The 19,068-nt window shown below is 34.9% G+C and overlaps 1 protein-coding gene across 5 annotated transcripts in view; it reads left to right on the forward strand.

Moving 5' to 3' along the window:
* Positions 1-19,068, forward strand: part of CADM2 (cell adhesion molecule 2) — a 1,201,425-nt gene that overhangs the window by 1,033,359 nt on the left and 148,998 nt on the right. For all 5 annotated transcript variants that reach the window (XM_043892917.1, XM_043892915.1, XM_043892916.1 and 2 more), the window contains one exon: positions 11,389-11,559. In XM_043892917.1, the coding sequence (XP_043748852.1) occupies positions 11,389-11,559 (171 nt within the window). The remainder of the gene's footprint in view (positions 1-11,388; positions 11,560-19,068) is intronic.

The following is a 19,068-nucleotide window of genomic DNA, read 5'->3' on the forward strand; positions in this document are numbered from 1 at the left end:
ACAACAACAAAGAATAATGGACATCCTCGAGTGTGAGTCAAATGGGCCTTAGGAAGCATTAATACCAACAACTCTAGTGAAGGGGACAGAATTCCAGCTGAGCTATTTAAAATCCTAAAAGATGATACAGTTAAAGTGCTGCACTTAATATGTCAGCAAACTTGGAAAACTCAAAAATGGCCACAAGACTGGAAAAGGTCAGTTTTCATTTCAACCCCAAAGAATACTCAAACTACCATACAGTTGCACTCATTTCACAAGCTAGTATGGTAATGGTCAAAATCCTTGAAGCTAGGTTTCAACAATACGTGAGCTGAGAACTTCCAGATGTATAAGGTAGATTTAGATAAGGCAGAGGAACCAGATATTTAATTGCTAACATTCAATGGATCATGGAGAAAGAAAGGAAATTCCAGAAAAATATCTACTTCCACTTCATTGACTAGGCTAATGGCTTTGACTGTGTGGATCACAACCAACTGGAAAATTCTCAAAGAGATAGTAATACCAGACCACCTTATCTGTCTCCTGAGAAACCTGTGTGCAGGTCAAGAAGCAACAGAACTGCACATTGAACAGCTGAAAGGAGTTCAGCAAGGTTGTACATTGCCATCCTGCTTATTTAATTTATATGCAGAGTTCATTATGTGAAATGCCAGACTGGATGAATCACAAGTAAAAATCAAGATTGCTGAGAGAAACAGCAACAAACTCAGATATGCAGATAGTATCACTCTAATGGAAGAAATTAAAGAGGAACTAAAGAGCCTCTTGATGAGGGTGAAAGAGGAGAATGAAAAGCTGGCTTGAAACTCAACATACAAAAAACTAAGATTATGGCATGCAGTCACATCTCTTCATGGCAAATAGAAGGGGAAAAAGTAGAAGAAGTGAAAGATTTTATTTTCTTGAGCTCCAAAATCACTGCAGTTGGTTACTGCAGCCATGAAATTAAAAGACCCTTGCTCCTTGAAAGGAAAACTATGACAAATCTCAACAGCATATTAAAAAGGAGAGACATTACTTTGCTGACAAAGGCTCATATAGTCAAAGCTATGGTTTTTCTAGAGTCATTTATGGACATGAGAGTTGGACCAGAAGAAGGCTGAGGGCCAAAGAATTGATGCTTTTGAATTGTGGTGCTAGAGAAGACTCTTGGGAATCTGTTGGACAGCAAGGAGGTCAAACCAGGCAATCCTAAAGGAAGTCAACCCTGAATATTCATTGGAAGGACCGATGCTTAAGCTGAAGCTCCAATAGTTTGGCCACCTGATGTGAAGAGCCAATACATTGGAAAAGATTCTGATGCTGGGAAAGGTTGAAGTCAAAAGGAGAAGGGGGGAGGGACAGAGAATGAGATGGCTGGATAACATCACCGACCCAATGGACATGAATCGAGCAAACTCTGGGAGATAGTGGAGGACAGAGGAGCCTAGCATCCTGCTGTCCATGCGGTTGAAAAGAGTCAGACCCAACTTAGTGACTGAACAATAACAACAGAATAAAGGAAGAGTAAATGAAAAATAGTACTTTATTTATGAATATATGAATTTTATTGAACCTAATGAAAATTCCAGTGTGTAGTTAGAATTTAAAAATAGCATGTTTTTCAATAAACAAGATAAGCTGTGAAAAATAATCAGTGGTAGTGAACAGTGGAGAGAAACTTGTATTCAGAAGGGTGATGTCACATTACAGATGTTTTACTGATGCAAATGACTCATTTTCAAAATAGGTTGATAAGGGGCATGTTTATTTTTCTTACATTTTCTTAATGCTACAAGATTTCATAAACTGAATTTTTGATAGCTAGAAAATTACATAAGTGTTTCAAAGGAGTCACACTTGCCTGCTACTTGTTTTATTTCAGTGGATAGATTTTTAAAATTTTTCTTATAGAGTTTACTTTAGTGCATGGGCTTTTAAAAATTTTTCTGCCATCTTTTATCATCTTTTGGGCCTGCATTAAAACACTTTTTTAATAGAAAACAAAATAAATCTTTCAATCTTCAGTAGAAGGAAGGACATTTTAATCTATGCAATTATAGTGCCTACCTTAAGGCATCAAGCTTAGAATTGGGTAATCATTTTTATAACATTTTTCAGTCAGATGGTATTATATTTTTGAGTCAGCCTAAGGATATAGTGCACAAAATATAAAATCTTTTCTTAGAAGAGGTTACAAGTGATAGTTGACTTTTCATGTCTAAACTTTTGGTTAATGGCACTGAGATTCACTCAACGTACTCTCAAGTGAAAAGAGGTAATTTTAAGGTTTTTCCTGGCCACTGTCAAGTTAAAGGAACACAAGGGAGCCTGTTTATTACCATAAAGGTTATTCCCTGGATATAAATAGTTCGCTGATTGACTGGCTTCATAGTGACTTAGTTTCTTTCGTCTGTAGGAACACCCTGCTCTCTGCTTCTTCCTCTATTTTGCTCACATTTTCTGTACATCATTAATTATATTCTCTCATTAGATAGGCTAAATCATGGCTTCCCTGAAATAATTCCCTGTGGTATATGTGTGCCTGTGTGTGTATATGTGTGTGCTCAGGCGTGTGTTTTTACTTCAATTTCTTTGAACTTTTCAGGGTTTTAAATCACATTGAGATATATGAGAGAGATTCTGAAACAGCTAGTTAACTACATTAGTTCTGTTTGGGAGTAAAGTTTCAAACTTTCTACCCTGGATATTATGCACCTGGGAGTCAGGTACCTCTTCAGGTTTAATTACCTCTAACTGGGGGTCAGATGCCTCTTTAGGTTTAATCACACCTAATTTAATTATGCTACAGAGTATGGAAATTTCTAGGTAAGGAATATCTACAAAAGAAATTACATTGGAGAGGGATTTACTATTAAAAAGCAAAAATCTGATTATGGCAAACATTATAAATTCAAATTCATCAAGTACAGACACTATAGAGGGTTATAGATTTATTTTCACATGTTAATATAACTTTTAGATTTAATTACTATAATTCTGTTAAATATAAAATATTAAGGAGTCTCTAATAAAAAATTATGCTCTGGGATTAAATATAAAAATGTTTCTATTTCCCCATACCCTACCTTCTTCTGAGGTTTTATTTGTGAACACTTGATAGGGTATAAACTAAGCCTAAAGTGCCCAAGATAAGTTCCACAAGTTATGCTGGGTATATTAATACATCAAAGCTCATGAACAAGGTGGGTAAGTCAGAAAGAGGGAAACTATGCTGAAACTGGCAAACTCTGGTTTTCAGTTCATTACATTAGTGGTACAGAAATAATAAGTAATGTTCATATTGCTACTGGATATTCAAAGAATGTACTAATAAAATTAAGATTTTCTTGAGAACCAGCTAATCTGTCTCTTGGGGTGTCACTGTTAAGAACTAATTTCCTAAGTAGCCATTTTTTCTAAAATAGTCGGTCTACCATACTTTTTTCAAAAGAGGTATCTGATAGGGTGAAGATCAGGGAGTGTATCTGATTATTATGAATCTTTAAACTGTTTTTCTCTTTGGTATTTTGAACACACTAAAAGTTCTTTAAAATATTTAAATACCATAGCTACATATCTGTCTCTCTCAACAGACTTGGATTTCTTTCTTTAAGCTTTCACATGCAAAATCTAGCATGTTGTTTAACACATGATATGAGCGCAAGGTTTTTATATGGAGAATAAGTGAGTCATTTAGGTTAAATTACTCTCAGTCTTCACCTTAATAACTTTAAAGGAGGTGACTCTCTTCTCTACTGAATCCTTTCCTGGACTTAGCAAACCAGTTCTTGGTATTTTTGTAAGGTGCACACCACTAAATAGGGAATTAAATAAATGTAAATATAGAATTAAATATAGAAATAAGCAATCACTTGGGGGAAAGTGATCTAAGACTATATACCTCAATAATCTTCAAGGGAGATGACTCTGGGGATTTCCCTGGAGATTCAGTGGTTAGGATTTTACCTACCAGTGCAGGGGATACAGATTCGACCCCTGGTAGGGAGCTAAGATCCCACATGCCTCACAGCCAGAAAAGCAAAAGAAATAAAAAATAAAACAAGCCAGAAGCAATATTGTAACAGATTCAACAAAGACTTTAAAAAAATGTTACACATCAAAAAAACTTTAAAAATAAAAATTAAATAAAAATTTAAAAAGATAACTCTTCTTTCATAATAATTCTTCTAAACTGAGCAGTATTCCTCTTAGTGATGTTCTAAAGTAACCTTAGTAGAAATTATCTATTCAAATATTTAAATTTTCTGAGCCGTCAAGCAATGATTGAACAACATCCAATTTTTTTGAGGGAGAGTGACTCATACCTCATGTTATAGAAGGATTTGCATAAATACAAAAAACACTGATAACATAAAAGTTAATATGAATGAATCGATACATGAATATGATACAACCGCTAAATTATTGTAGAAAAATAAGATGAAACCTAAAATGAAATCAATAAGCAATCTTCTTATAAAACTGTTCACATTTTCACATTTGCCAAACTTTTGTTAGTACACTTTAGATGGTACAAAAAAGAGAGACATGATGAGTTAAATACTATGTTCAGAAACCATTTGTACCAGAGACCTGACATTTCATGGTTCCAAGACTCAAGAGCATTTCTCTCTGAGTTCATGTTTTAGACAAAAGTCTATGTATTGAAATAATTTGACAATAAGTTCAGTCGGTAAAGAATCTCCCTGCAGTGGAGGAATCCACCTCCAATTCAGGAAAGCTGCATTTCATTCCTGGGTCCAGAAGATCCCCTGGAGAAGGAAATGACAACCCACTCCAGTATTCTTGCCTGGAAAATCCCATGGACAGAGGAGCCTGGAAGGCTACAGTCCATGGGATTGCAAGAGTTGGACATGACTTAGCAACTAAACCACCACCAAGGTATATAAAACAAATATCATAGAGTGGATCTTTATAGCACCTCTGAATATATACCTGTGGGGTAATACTTAAGAGGAATTTGATAAAGACTGTAACATTTGACTCATCTGAATAAAGTTAAAGTGATTTTAGAATGTTTAGATAAATGAATTATGCTCCCTTCATCAATCCCCTGTAAATATTATTTTGCTCATCTGAGCTTCTGAAATCTATTAACAAAAACTGAGCTTCAATAAAATTCCTTGTCAAGTGAAACAAATATTTTGCATTGCTAGTGAATGATAGAGCCACAGCCTTACAAACCAGGATTATGTGTGGCACCTTATAAAAGTAGACTATTGCAAAAGGGATTTATAAAACTCTACTGCATTCTAATCGGGGTTGGATGAAGGAATATGTGTGTGTGTGTGTGTGTGTGTGTGTGTGTGTGTGTGTGTGTATGAGATAGTCACTCAGTCGTGTCTGACTCTCTGTGACCCCGATGGACTGCAGCCCGCCAGGCTCCTCTGTCCATGGAATTCTCCAGGCAAGAATACTGGAGTGGGTCACCATTCCCTTCTCCGATGTGAATTTTAGTAGTAGTAGTTTAGTTGCTAACTTGTGTCCGGCTCTTGCGACCCCACAGACTGTAGCCTGCCATGCTCCTCTGTCCATGGGATTCTCCAGGCAAGAATACTGTAGTGGGTTGCCATTGCTTTCTCCAGTATGAAGGAATACTCATAGGCATTACTGAAATTTGCTTCAAGAATTTGTTTTGAGGTCTTCTCCAGTGAACAAATGAAAGTGGTTGCCAGACTTTAAAGTTTTACCATATAAGACATGGCCTCAGTATTTTTGGTCTGGAGAAAGTTTGAAGTAGATATAAAACCAAATGCTTAACTTGAATAGTTAAAAAAAATAATAATAAAAGATGGTTTGTAAAAAAAAAAAAATTCTGTTGTACACTTAAGCCATAAGAAAAGAAAAAGTACCAACAATCCCTTCAAGACAAATTAGTTCTAAAATATACATCTGTGTTATTGACTGAGTTAACTAGACATAGTTACATTATGTCATTTTTTTTTAAATGAAGAGAGCTTGATTGCCTTCTAAAAATGATGCATTAACTTTTATAAATTTTGATCTATACAGTTTCTTTTAAACAAGAATTGTATAACATATCCATTTGTCCAATACGGTCACTCCAAGTTTTTGACAATAAAAACAAATTATCTTATTTTTTAATGCCCACATTGTCTCTCCTGTATGGCAAGAAGACCACCTTTCAGCTTACTAAAAATGGTGTCATTTAAAGCACCATTAATAACAATGTATGGATTCAGAATAAATTTATTGAAATCTCTTATTGAAACTGGTATTTGATTCTTGGAAAAACATGTACAAACACAGACTCTGAAAATAATAACAGAGTTCATATTCTACATAAGCATAGAAATTTGGGGTATACACTAAGATCTTGCAACTTTGCTCATGACCAAAAAATGTAAAGCCCAAATAGTTGTGGAGAAGTCACAAAATATACTACAAAATTCCAAGAGCTTTATCCCAGTTATGAGAAGGTAGTATTGGCAACAAGGCAGAACTATATTGAAATCCCAACCTTGTTCCAAGTGTTGCTTATTGGCTTTGCAATCGTTTAAAAGGAAACTGGTCCTCCTCAGGTGCAGGTCTGAAAGAAAGGGCTAACCTAGGATTCAGGACAAGATTTCCTTTTATAAAACTGGGATTATATTTGTTCTGGATCTGTTTAAAGGGAAGCAAAGTCACTAAAGAGCAGAAAAGAAATACATCACAGAAGTTCAGATTACAAAACTCAGGGTGATTGGAACCATTGTGGAGGCAAAGTAACATCTGAAGAAACTTCACCTTAGAAGGATATTCCTTCTAAAAGTCTAGTATAAAGGTGGCCAGAAGCTCCAGATGCAGAGGCAGGTAACCTAATTAGGGCTTCCCAGGTTGTGCTAGTGGTAAAGAACCCACCTGTCCATGCAGGAAACATGGGTTTGATCTCCGGGTCAGGAAGATCTCCTGGAGGAGAGCATAGCAACCCACTCCAATATTCTTTGCTGGAGAATCTCAGAGACAGAGGAGCCTGGCGGGTCAAGGTCCATAGGGTCACAAAGAGTCAGGCACAACTGAAGTGACTTAGCATGCATGCAACCTAATATTATAAATCTGGAAAAAAAAATGGATCTAGAGTTATCTCCTGAGATCTGACTTTTTTAAGAGATTCGAATGTAAAAACGTCCAGATAACCTTTTGTTTCATTCCCTAGATAACTTGACTCAGATTTTTTATTTATTTAATTTTTAAATTTGTATTTAAATATAGCTGATTTACAATGTTGTGTTAGTTTCAAGTTTCAAATATTCAGGGTTGATTTTCTTTAGGATTGACAGGTTTGATCCCCTTACAGTCCAAAGGACTCTTAAGAGTCTTCTCCAGCACCACAATTCAAAAGCATCAATTCTTTGGCACTCAGCCTTCTTTATGATCCAGCTCTCTTATACAGATACATACTATAAATATTGAGAGAGAATCTTTATTTTAGACTTCACCATGAAAGTTTCATGAAAATAACTTTTTTGGGAAGCATACTTGAGGAATTTTCAGGCAGATATTTAAAAACAGTTCTTTATAGAAGATTTCTAAAGCATGCAGTATAAACACAGTAGTATAATGAGACAATTTACAACTGTTAAGTTCCTATGCTCAACAGTGATACACAGTGAGGCCAAACAAACTAAAATGTCAGAGTTTGGAGCAGAGACATTTTTATTGCATGGTCATGCAAGGAGATGAGGTGGCTCTGATCTAAAAAGCCTCAGGCTCCCCCAGGATTCAGCAAATATCAGTCCTTCTGTACTCTTGAACTGTGATGTTGGAGAAGACTCTTGAGAGTCCCTTGAACTGCAAGGAGATTTAACCAGTCAATCTCTAAAGGAAATCAATCCTGAATATTCATTGGAAGGACTGACACTGAAGCTGAAGCTCCAATACTTTGGCCATCTGATGTGAAGGGCTGACTCATTAGAAAAGACCTTGATTCTAGGAAAGTTTGAAGGCAGGAGGAGAAGGGGATAACAGAGAATGAGACGGTTGGATGGCATCACTGACTTGACGGACATGAGTTTGAGCAAGCTCTGGGAGTTGGTGATGGACAGGGAAGCCTGGTGTGCTGCAGTCCATGGTTGCAGAGTCGGACACAACTGAGCCACTGAACTGAACTGACTGATGTGCTCTGGGTCGTCAAATAGTTAACGTCTTCCATTTGGTTGAGGTGGGTAGGAGTTTACATCTGCAAAAGAATTCAGAAAATTTGCATCAAATACTGTTATCTGGGTACTTCAGAAAGGAGCTAAAGCAGAGGATACAAAGGAAGACCTGCCACCCCACCTCCCCGGCCTCCCCATGGGATCCTACTCAGATACACAACCACCACCAACCAAAAGCAATCACATTTCTGATTACTTGAGAGCAAGTGCTCACATGTCCATAATCTCCTTTGGAAAAAGATAGAAGGGTGACTTCAAGGATTATAATGGAAAGTAATCCTACAAATTCCTGTGTTTAATGTTTGCCCTTTGCTTCACTGGCCATTGAACCAACACATTATATAATACATGACATGGCTATTTTCAAAAATGTAAATAAAGGAGAAATATATGTTGAAATAGTGAAGGAATGTTAAGCTTACAAAGAGTGGCAATAAAAAGAGAGAGAGGGAGAGAAGTGAGTAAAGTTAATTCCAGTATTCACTCACCTTTGGTCTTATCCCCTACAGTGATGATGTATACATTATACCCTTGCTCTTGAAAATAATTCTGTAGGCCAGCAACAGACTTTCAGGCTCTACCTCACCGCTATTGAATCAGAATTTGCATTTTAACAAGATTCAAATATGATTCAGATGCACATTGCATTTTTGAGAAACACTGTTTTAGATCACAAAGCGATGAAGTAATGCTGTGACTTACTTGCCAAAGAAGAAAAAAATAGAAACTCTCTAAAACAATACAGAACATGAAACAAGAATATGTATGGAATCATCAGATTAACTGTGCCATATAAAGAAATTTCTATTAATTCTGTAACTATGTAATACATCAGTTACTTTATAAAGCTAGAAAGCAAAATGAAAATAAATTTTAAGTGCTATTTCCTGTTTGGTGAGGAGGATGTCAGCAGAAATATGGGCAAAGATATTACAACTGGCTCTTTGGTATACTTTTTCCTGTTTATCTTATGCCTTCTAGTAACCCTATAAGATGTCACATGAACTAATATTAAAAGCAACAAATTATACTTTTATTTATTCTGCTTGAATGATGCTCATTAATATTTTATGTTATACACAACTGCTATCAGAGTTTATGTGTCCAATTAATATTACATAAAATGACATTTTTGTGAAGAATATAGCTGAAGGAAGCAGATGTGTGGGTTCTTAAAATGCAGCTGTTATTAAAATTAAAGAATATAAGCAATATTTTGGAATAATTTCTTACATATTGTGTAACATAATTATGCAAGAATTTTGTCAAGAGATCTAAATTTTCTTAAATTTCTACTGCTTGGAGCTTTCAACAAGAAAACATGGGCATAGATTTATAGGCAAGGATACAAAATATAAAAATGAGGCAACATTTTGTATAAATTTATGAGACACTGAAAAGTAAGAGAGCCTCATTTTTTTAGTATGCCAAAGAACTATAAATACATCTATATTATCTTGACATATTTTGACTAAAAGAAGATCGTTTCATCTTTCACTCTAATATTTTTTAACTGAAGTTGAATCTAATTTTCAAATGCAAAAATCTCAGAAATGACTTTGGTTAACAAAAATGAGATATTTCATAAGACACATGTTGATGGAAAGCCCTATACCCTGTGTGATTAATTTACAGTTAAAAAATAGAGTTAAGATACTGTGCTCCTTCTTTCCTTTCCAAATGTTGGAAATTATTCTTCTTCTCAAAAACTGCCGAAATTTCATAGAGCTTTTGGTGGTAAAAATCCTAACTTAGATATTTCTGAACAAAATCCTAAACAGATATTTTCCAAACAAGACATGGAATGTTTATCTAGGCTTATCCTTTATCATGGCTTTCCTGGTGGCTCAGACATTAAATCACCCGCCTGCAATCCTGCAATGCAGGAGACCTAGGTCCCATCCCTGTGTTGGGAAGATCCCCTGGAGGAGGGAATGGCAACCCACTCCGTTACTCTTACGTGGAGAATCCCCACGGGCAGAGGAGCCTGGCAGACTACAGTCCATGGGGTTGCAAAGAGTGGAACATGACTGAGCAACTAAGTGTATCCTTTACTAATTTTACTTTATTTTTAAAATCAATAAGATAAAGACATTCTTCTCTGGAAATAAGTAAAACACAATGGACCATGCAAATATCTTCCCATCAAATATATAAAATTCAATATCATTTCCAAGTCAAATCTTTGCATAGAGTACAACAATAGAAAAGCTGAATTTATGTTAATTTATCATCGATATATTTTTAAATAGCTTTAAAATATTTAATACATGCTAGAATCAAATATTTCATGCAAAAGAACATGTTTCCTAAAAATATCATTGTCCACTTAAGTTGAAACATTAAGAAATTAGAGCAGTTTTCTCCCTCAACTATATTTAAGATCTTGTTAAAGTGATATTTTAACCTTAGACTATCATTTTTATTTCTAATCCATTAAAATTACCCTCTTCTTATCAGCTACTTTACATTTGAGAAATTTCAAATTAAATGAAAATCTTATTAAATCTCTTTTCCATAGAGAACAAATAATCCCTAAGTGCACCATTTAATGTTAAATCTGAAATCAGTGCACAATAAGTTTAAATACTGATATGTCAATTCACATCTTGAGGGAAGTGTTCTCATCAGGCTGAAACAAATTCTTCAGCTAAGAGAAAAGCATTTATTTCAACAGAAATTTCATTGCAAATATATATATAGAGAGATAGATATTTGAATATTCAAAATGTTCACATGACTGTCCTCCTTCTCTACCAAAGATGACAACTTTCCCATCTTAGCTATTTTTTAGCAATTATGTTGACCTCACATTGTTCATGTTAAAAATCATAACTCAAATACATTGTACTTCCTTTTAGGCATACCCAGGTGGCCCTTCTCACTGTGCTTGTGGTTCAGAAAATCAAGATTATCTTTTAGTAATATCTAAATCTAAAGAAAAGAGACTAATATTGTAAAACAGCTTGATTTTTCTAATGGAGTATTAAAAAGGGGGCTATGACTTGCCCTTTTATTTCTGTATTTAACTTTTAAAATATATATCTGAAGTAGTTTTATTTGTTTACTCGAAATGGGTTAAATGTCAACCTAACAAATATTTGCTTTTTATAATTGGATAAAGATAAGGAGAAAGCACTTCCAGTGGTGTCTTGAGTAAATGAGACCTGTTACATTTCATAGAGACTTTCACAGAATTTTAAATTTTATATTTTATTTTCAGATGTAAAATATTTAAAGGAAGAGGATGCAAATCGCAAGACGTTCACAGTCAGCAGCACACTGGATTTCCGAGTGGACAGAAGTGATGATGGCGTGGCAGTCATCTGCAGAGTAGACCATGAATCTCTCAATGCCACCCCTCAGGTGGCCATGCAGGTGCTAGAAATACACTGTAAGTAAATGCTGTTCCATAGCTCTCTATCGTGGTGGCAAATCTCCGCATCTACATTTAAAATTATTTTAAAATTACCTGGAAGTTACAGCAAGTGTGCAGCAAAATCTACAGCCAAATGAAGTAAAATTAACCTCCATAGTATTAACCACACTCAAAGGAAAGGAGTCCTTGCCCATTCTTGACAAAGTAGAAAAAGAAAGGAGATATCAAAAGGTTAACATTCCTAGTTATCTTCCCATTGTTGGCCAGGAAGATCAGGAATTTTGACAGTCAGTGAGAGGTGGAAATCTGAGAAAGCCTTGATGAACTTTCTAAATATAACATTATTATATGCAAATATGGCTTCACATCTGTTCTTTTAAAATTAACATTTTTTTTCTATTTTTAAAAGTATACTAAGTCTTTATGAACACAGGGATGTATCTATTATGTTTTCTTTATCAACATAATTATTGTTCACATTGATAAGAACATAAATTGGATGACTCTGGTGAGCTTGGGCAGTACTGAAATGCTTTGCTGGCCTTATCTTGACTCCTATTATCTTATGTTAGGGCATCAGCGTAACAGCCTGATGAAGTTACCACTCTCTTTACTCAATTTATGAATAAGATCACTGAAGATTATAGTGATTGAATCACTTGGCCTAGTTCACACAACTAGCAAATGATCAACTTACGATCATGACACTTTGGTAGTTAGCAATATCCTTGGGATATAGCAAGTGATCTATAAATATTTATTAAAATGAAGAGGAATGAATTGAAATATATAACAAAGTTGAAAAGTATAGCACAAATAATTATGTTTCTGAATCCTATTACTTTATTTTTTCCAATATTAGAGTTTTTTTTTAATGGAGTTTGTTATCTGTGATAAATTATAGTTTGAGTTTAAGTTTTGCGTGTGTGTGTGGTATGAAATTACATTAAATCTTAAAAGTTGTCTAGGTACTAGGCTTCTAATATGTCTCATGTTTTGTTTGTGTTTATTTACTTAATAAGAATATATCAAGTACCTACTATGAAACAGGTATTCCTTTGGGCACTGGGGTTACAGAGGTGATCAAATAAATACAACTTTAACAAAACATGTTGAGATTGTCTCCAAGTGTCAAAATCACCACTATCACAAACAGCAACAAATTCCAGTTACCTATAGCATCTGTTCTAGGTAGAAGTGACAGAAAAGCAAAATAAATACAACATATAGAAAGATATGTATTAAGTGTGAGGGAAAAAAAGGCAGGAAAGTGATGAGTGCAATTAGAATGGAAGTCAAGGATAGCAAATGTGTGTTTGTATTAGTATGTAACATATATATATTGCATTTAATTATAAATATATAATTTGTCACATATAATACCACATCATATTATATCATTATATACTATATCATAATATTATATGGTATTAACATGTCATTTAAATATAATATTCTAAATATTTATATGAATACATTATATGATATATAAAATTTATTTATATATAATATATACATATATATATTTAAATATATATATTTAAATAAAAATATTTTAACTGAATTAGTATGTTTAACTATTTAAATAAATACATATGCACACAATTAACAGAGAAGGGCGAGTACAAATGTCCTGATATAGGAACGTGTGTGTTGTTTTTATGTTTCTAGAAATAGCAACGATATCAGTGAGACCCGAGTAGAGAGTAAAGTAGAGAGTATCATGAGAAAAGGTCAGAGAAGTATCAGGAGGATGAGATGTTTTTAAATTTGTAACAGAGAAAATATCAATCAGATAATCATTTTTAATTATTGCTCATATTATTTTATTTATTCTTGTTTAAATAGCTATTAACTTATTAAAAATTTAAGACTACTTTCAAATGTATTAGTTTCATAAATTTTCCTCCTGTTCTCATTGAAGTGGATTTGAAGAAAAGCATATTTTAGAGCCCAAATTGAGATTATTTCCAAATTTCAACATTTATTTTCAGTGAGACCTTCTGACAATTACTGAAAGTGCTTGAGCTTTGATTATAAATTAGAGAATTTCCGTGAGGACCAAACTAGACAACTGAAGTTTATGGCATTCAGCAAGCCTTAGATAAATATCAATTGTCTTTTTTCTAGTTGGTTCAGGCTGCTGTAAAAAAAAAATACTATTGTCTGTGTGTTTTATAAGAAATAGAAATGTATTTCCCATAATTCTGAGGACCAAAAATTGAAGATCAAGGAGCAGGCATTCAGTGTCTGATGAGGACCCTGACCTTATCTCGTAGTCGACCATCTTCTATTAGGCACATGGCAGAAGAATCTCTGGGATCTCTTTTGTAAGGATGCTAATCCCAGTCATGAGCATCCAAAGTCCTTACCTTTTAATAACATCACATTGGGGATTAGTTTTCCACATGTAAACTTTCAGTTCATTTCAGTTCAGTTGGTCAGTTGTGTCCAACTCTTTGCGACTTCATGGACTACAGCACACCAGACTTCCCTGTCCATCACCAACTCCCGGGGCTTACTCAAACTCATGTCCATCGAGTAGGTGATGCCATCCAACCATCTCATCCTCTGTTGTCCACTTCTCATGCCCCCTTCAATCTTTCCCAGCATCAAGGTCTTTTCAAATGAGTCAGTTCTTCCCAACAGGTGGCCAAAGTATTGGAGTTTCAGCTTCAGTATCCATCCTTCTAATGAATATTCAGGACTGATTTCCTTTAGGATGGACTGGTTGGATCTCCTTGCAGTCCAAGGGACTTTCAAGAGTCTTCTCCAACACCATAGTTCAAAAGCATCAATTCTTCAGCGCTCAGCTTTCTTTATAGTTCAACTCTGACACCCATACACGACTACTGGAAAAACCATAGCTTTGACCAGATGAAACTTTGTAAAGAAGCCTCTGCTTTTTAATATGCTGTCTAGGTTGGTCATAGCTTTTCTTCCAAGGAGCAAGAGTCTTTTAATTTCATGGCTGCAATCACCATCTGCAGGGATTTTGGAACCACAAAATTAAATTCTTTCATTTAGTTTCCATTATTTCCCCATCTATTTGCCATGAAGTGATGGGACTGGATGCCATGATCTTAGTTTTCTGAATGTTGAGTTTTAAGCCAACATTTTCACATTCCTCTTCCACTTTCAAGAGGCTCTTTAGTTCTCTGCTTTCTGCCATAAGCATGCTGTCATCTGCATATCTGAGGTTATTGATATTTCTCCCAGAAATCTTGATTCCATCTTGTGCTTCATCCAGCCTGGCATTTCTCATGATGTACTCTGCATGTAAGTTAAATAAGCAGGGTGACAATATACAGCCTTGATGTACTCCTTTACTGATTTAGAACCAGTCTGTTGTGCCATGGCCAGTTCTAACTGTTGCTTCTTGACCTGCATACAGATTTCTCAGGAGGCAGGTCAGGTGGTCTGATATTTTCATTTCATTAGGAATTTTCCTTAGTTTGTTGTGATCCACACAGTCAAAGGCTTTGGCGCAGTCAATAAAGCAGAAATAGATATTTATTTCTGGAATTCTTGTGATTTTTCTATGATCCAATGGATGTTGGCAATTTAATCTCAGGTTCCTCTGCCTTTTCTAAAACCAGCTTGAACATCTGGAAGTTCGTGGTTCAAGTGCTGTTGAAGCCTGGCTTGGAGAATTTTGAGCATTTTTGCTAGTGTGTGAGATGGGTACAATTGTGCGATTGTTTGAACATTCTTTGGCATTGCCTTTCTTTGGGACTGGAATGAAAAGTGACCTTTTCCAGTCCTGTGGCCACTCCTGAGTTTTTTAAATTTGCTGCCATATTGAGTGCAGCACTTGCACAGCATCATCTTTTAGGATTTAAAATAGCTCAACTGGAATTCCATCACCTCCACTAGTTTTGTTTATAGTGATGCTTCCTAAGGCCCACTTCGTACTCCAGGATGTCTGGCTCTAGGTGAGTGATTACACCATCGTGGTTATCTGGGTCATGAAGATCTTTTTTGTACAGTTCTTCTGTGTATTCTTGCGACCTCTTAATGTCTTCTGCTTCTGTTCGGTTCATACCATTTCTGTCCTTCATTGTTCCCATCTTTGCATGAAATGTTCCCTTGGTGTTTTAATTTTCTTGAAGAGATCTCTACCTAGTCTTTCCCATTCTGTCGTATCCCTCTACTTCTTTGCATTGATCACTGAGGAAGGCTTTCTTATCTCTCCTTGCTATTCTTTGGAACTCTGCATTCAAATGGGTGTATCTTTCTTTTTCTCCTTTGCTTTTAGCTTCTTTTCTCAGCTGTTTATAAGGCCTCGTTAGACAACCATTTTGCCTTTTTGTGTTTCTTTTTCTTGGGGATGGTCTTGATCACTGCCTCCTGTACAATGTCATGAACCTCCATCCATAGTTCTTCAGCACTCTGTCTATCAGATCTCATTCCTTGAATCCATTTGTCACTTCCACGGTATAATCATAAGGGCTTTTATTTAGGTCATACCTGAATCGTCTAGTGGTTTTCCCTACTTTCTTCTATTTAAGTCTGAATTTTGCAATAAAGAGTTCATGATCTGAGCCACAGTCAGCTCCCAGTCTTATTTTTGCTGACTGTATGGAACTTTGGGGAAACATTAGCATTCATTCTATAGTTCCTTCATTTTTCTATGTCTTCTTACTTAATCAATAAATCATTCATAATATGAAATGTTATGTATTCAGTATATAAAGAATACCCTAATCATCAGTATTTCTATTTAAACTTTATTTTCACCTTTATACAAAGCCAAGTAAGACTATTTAAAAATATTTGTGATTATTAGGCTAGCTGCGATTTTCAACACATAGTAAAAGAAAAATAATAAAAATTGTCATAAAGAATGTTAAAGATCACCAGCCAGAGATCACCAGAAACCTACCAACAGTCTAGAAAAATCATACAGAAGACTATTTTAATCTTTGGGTGTATATAAGAAAGAGTTAGGAGAGATTTGTTAGAGAATTTAGGTTTGTTCTAAATATTCTGAGGATGTCCCTGGTGACTCAGATGGTAAAGAATCCGCCTGCAATGCAACAGATCTAGGTTTGATCCCTGAGTTAGGAAGATAACCTTGAGAAGGAAATGGCAACCCACTCCAGTATTCTTGCCTGGAGAATTCCATGGTCAGAGGAGCTTGTTGGGCTACAGTTCAGGGGATTGCAAAGATTCAGACATGACTGAGCAACAGACACTTTAAATATTCTGAAGCGGGTTCTGAATTAGATTCTTTTGGGACTGGGGACAATTCAGTAATGTGTATGCTGATAATTTTTACCTACAAAGCACAAGTATTAAAGCATAACTAGACCTTCTATTATAAAGACATGTGGTTAATCATGCTAATTTCTATAATTGCTAAACATATTAGTCTCTGTCCTCTTTTAGAGCTGGTCATGGAATAAACTTGCCTTTCCTTTTTCACCCCCCAAGCATAGTTACTTTATCTGATTATTGTTTAGATTCTAGAGAATTGTTTATGACTGTTGAGATTATTTCAGGTGAGCTATGAGATGCCAGTTGTTAGCTTCCAAAGTCCTTTTCACTCTCCTGGGGGTCCAAAATGGAACTATTACATAAAAATGCCCAGAAAGTATATACTTAGCTGTTTATCACATTTCAGTGTACATTATTAAGCAAACTTCATCTTCATGGAGGAACACAATTGAGATTGCCTAATTTTTATAAAGGTTTACATGACAAATATACTTTATGGCAATTAAAAATAAAAACTCATCTGTCATGGTTTAATTTGTTAATGGCTAGAAGGCAGAGGCAAGATCTATTTAAATTATTTTTTCTAGCATCTCACATACTATCATTCAAGTATGTGAAGTTAATTAAAACTAACTGATGATAATACCAAATATTCCTCTAGGGATGCAGAACATTCCTCAGGGATGAAATGAAGAATGAAAGGTGAAGAGGGACATTTAATACTAGTTTGCATCAAAGTTAGAGCAAACTGGTCAGGTTGGGTTTGGTCTTCCTAAACACCTATGAATAGTGATTAAAGGATCTCAGTAAATACTTCCAGAGACAACAGATCTTGACTCTACATAAGTCCACATGTGCAGTATGCATGATGTGGAAATTCTGTAGATGCAAGTGGGGGAAAATAGAAAGAAGGATTGGAAAAGTAAAAAGGTGATGAGTCTAGAGTTTGTGGGACATAAATGTAGAAGTTCCGTACAATTTTACAATGTTCCTATTATGAGTAATTGCAAAGACTGGCCTGAATAGAGGAACAGCTTTTGGATTCCCAGAGCGGAAGAGATGTCATTGTTTTCTGTGGCAACTGACAAGAGTAAGTATGTATTCCTGCTCTTGGGAAGTTATGACTACACTTGAAATAAAAATTCTGTGTTATTGTGGAAAGGCAAGTTTGATGAGAAATAAGACATAAGCATTAAGCATTAAGTGTTAAGGAGCATAATGAGAACACATTGGACAAGGAATTATGTTCCTAGAGCTAAATGTTATAATTCTGTAACACTATGGAATACAGTTTAGTAGGACTCAGCCTATAAAATATGTCACAGCAGCATTCATTGCTTTATAAAATATTAATCTTAAATTTTAATGTCATATATGGAAAAGAATTTCTTTAAACTTGAAATTTAAGAAAATACAGACTTTTCACTGTGTACCACAAGTGCTTTCAAATTACAAATAACAGGTAATAGCATGTGTTGCATCCGAGCAGTGAAAAAAGTCACTCTCTTTTTTAAATGGAAATTCCAATTCATCTTACTATTTTATACAAATCCCCTTAAAACAATAATATTTTATTTTTCTGATTCAGTCTTTAGATGGACAGATTGTATGAGTCATATTTTGTTTAATTCTCAGTAAGAATATGTTATATCCACTAACAGAAAGAACTATGTAAAGGCACAGAAAATAAGAAAATAACTAAACATTCATTTTCTGTGTGTGATATTGACACAATTATGTAAAAATCAACTGTTACTGAAAATGAAAACACAAGAGACAGATTAGAATATTTCAGAATAATGAGTGTTTTGAGAAAACATTTTAGTACTGTGACACTGAACTGCCAACATGGATAAATAAGAGACCAGGTTTTAAGTGTTATGTGTATGTGTGTTGTAAGGGATAAATATACATAATCATTGAGCCATGAAATCTTATGCTATCAATAATAATTTTTTAGTACTTTTATTGTGTAACTGTACCATAATTTGCTTATACAAGAAGTAACTATTCACACATCCACGGGCATCAACTTTCAAAACAGTAGATAGTTTAAGTTATAGAGGACCTCCTGCTTGTGAGCCGAAACAAATTCAGTGTGAGAATTTGTGAGAAACCTTGTAAGGAAAAAAAGAAAAAGAGAGAGAGAGAGGAAGGGAGGGAGGAAGGGATGGAGGGAATGACTTAGGAAGATTCAGTGTTGAAACTGTGTGCTTAAATGAGATCAATTAGGTTAATGACTAAAAATAAGAAACGCATTATGTACCTTTAATAGCCAAAAAGCTGCTGGATTCATTACCATAA

This window comes from Cervus elaphus, chromosome 31 (assembly GCF_910594005.1).
Source record: "Cervus elaphus chromosome 31, mCerEla1.1, whole genome shotgun sequence".
Classification (NCBI taxonomy): Eukaryota; Metazoa; Chordata; class Mammalia; order Artiodactyla; family Cervidae; genus Cervus; species Cervus elaphus.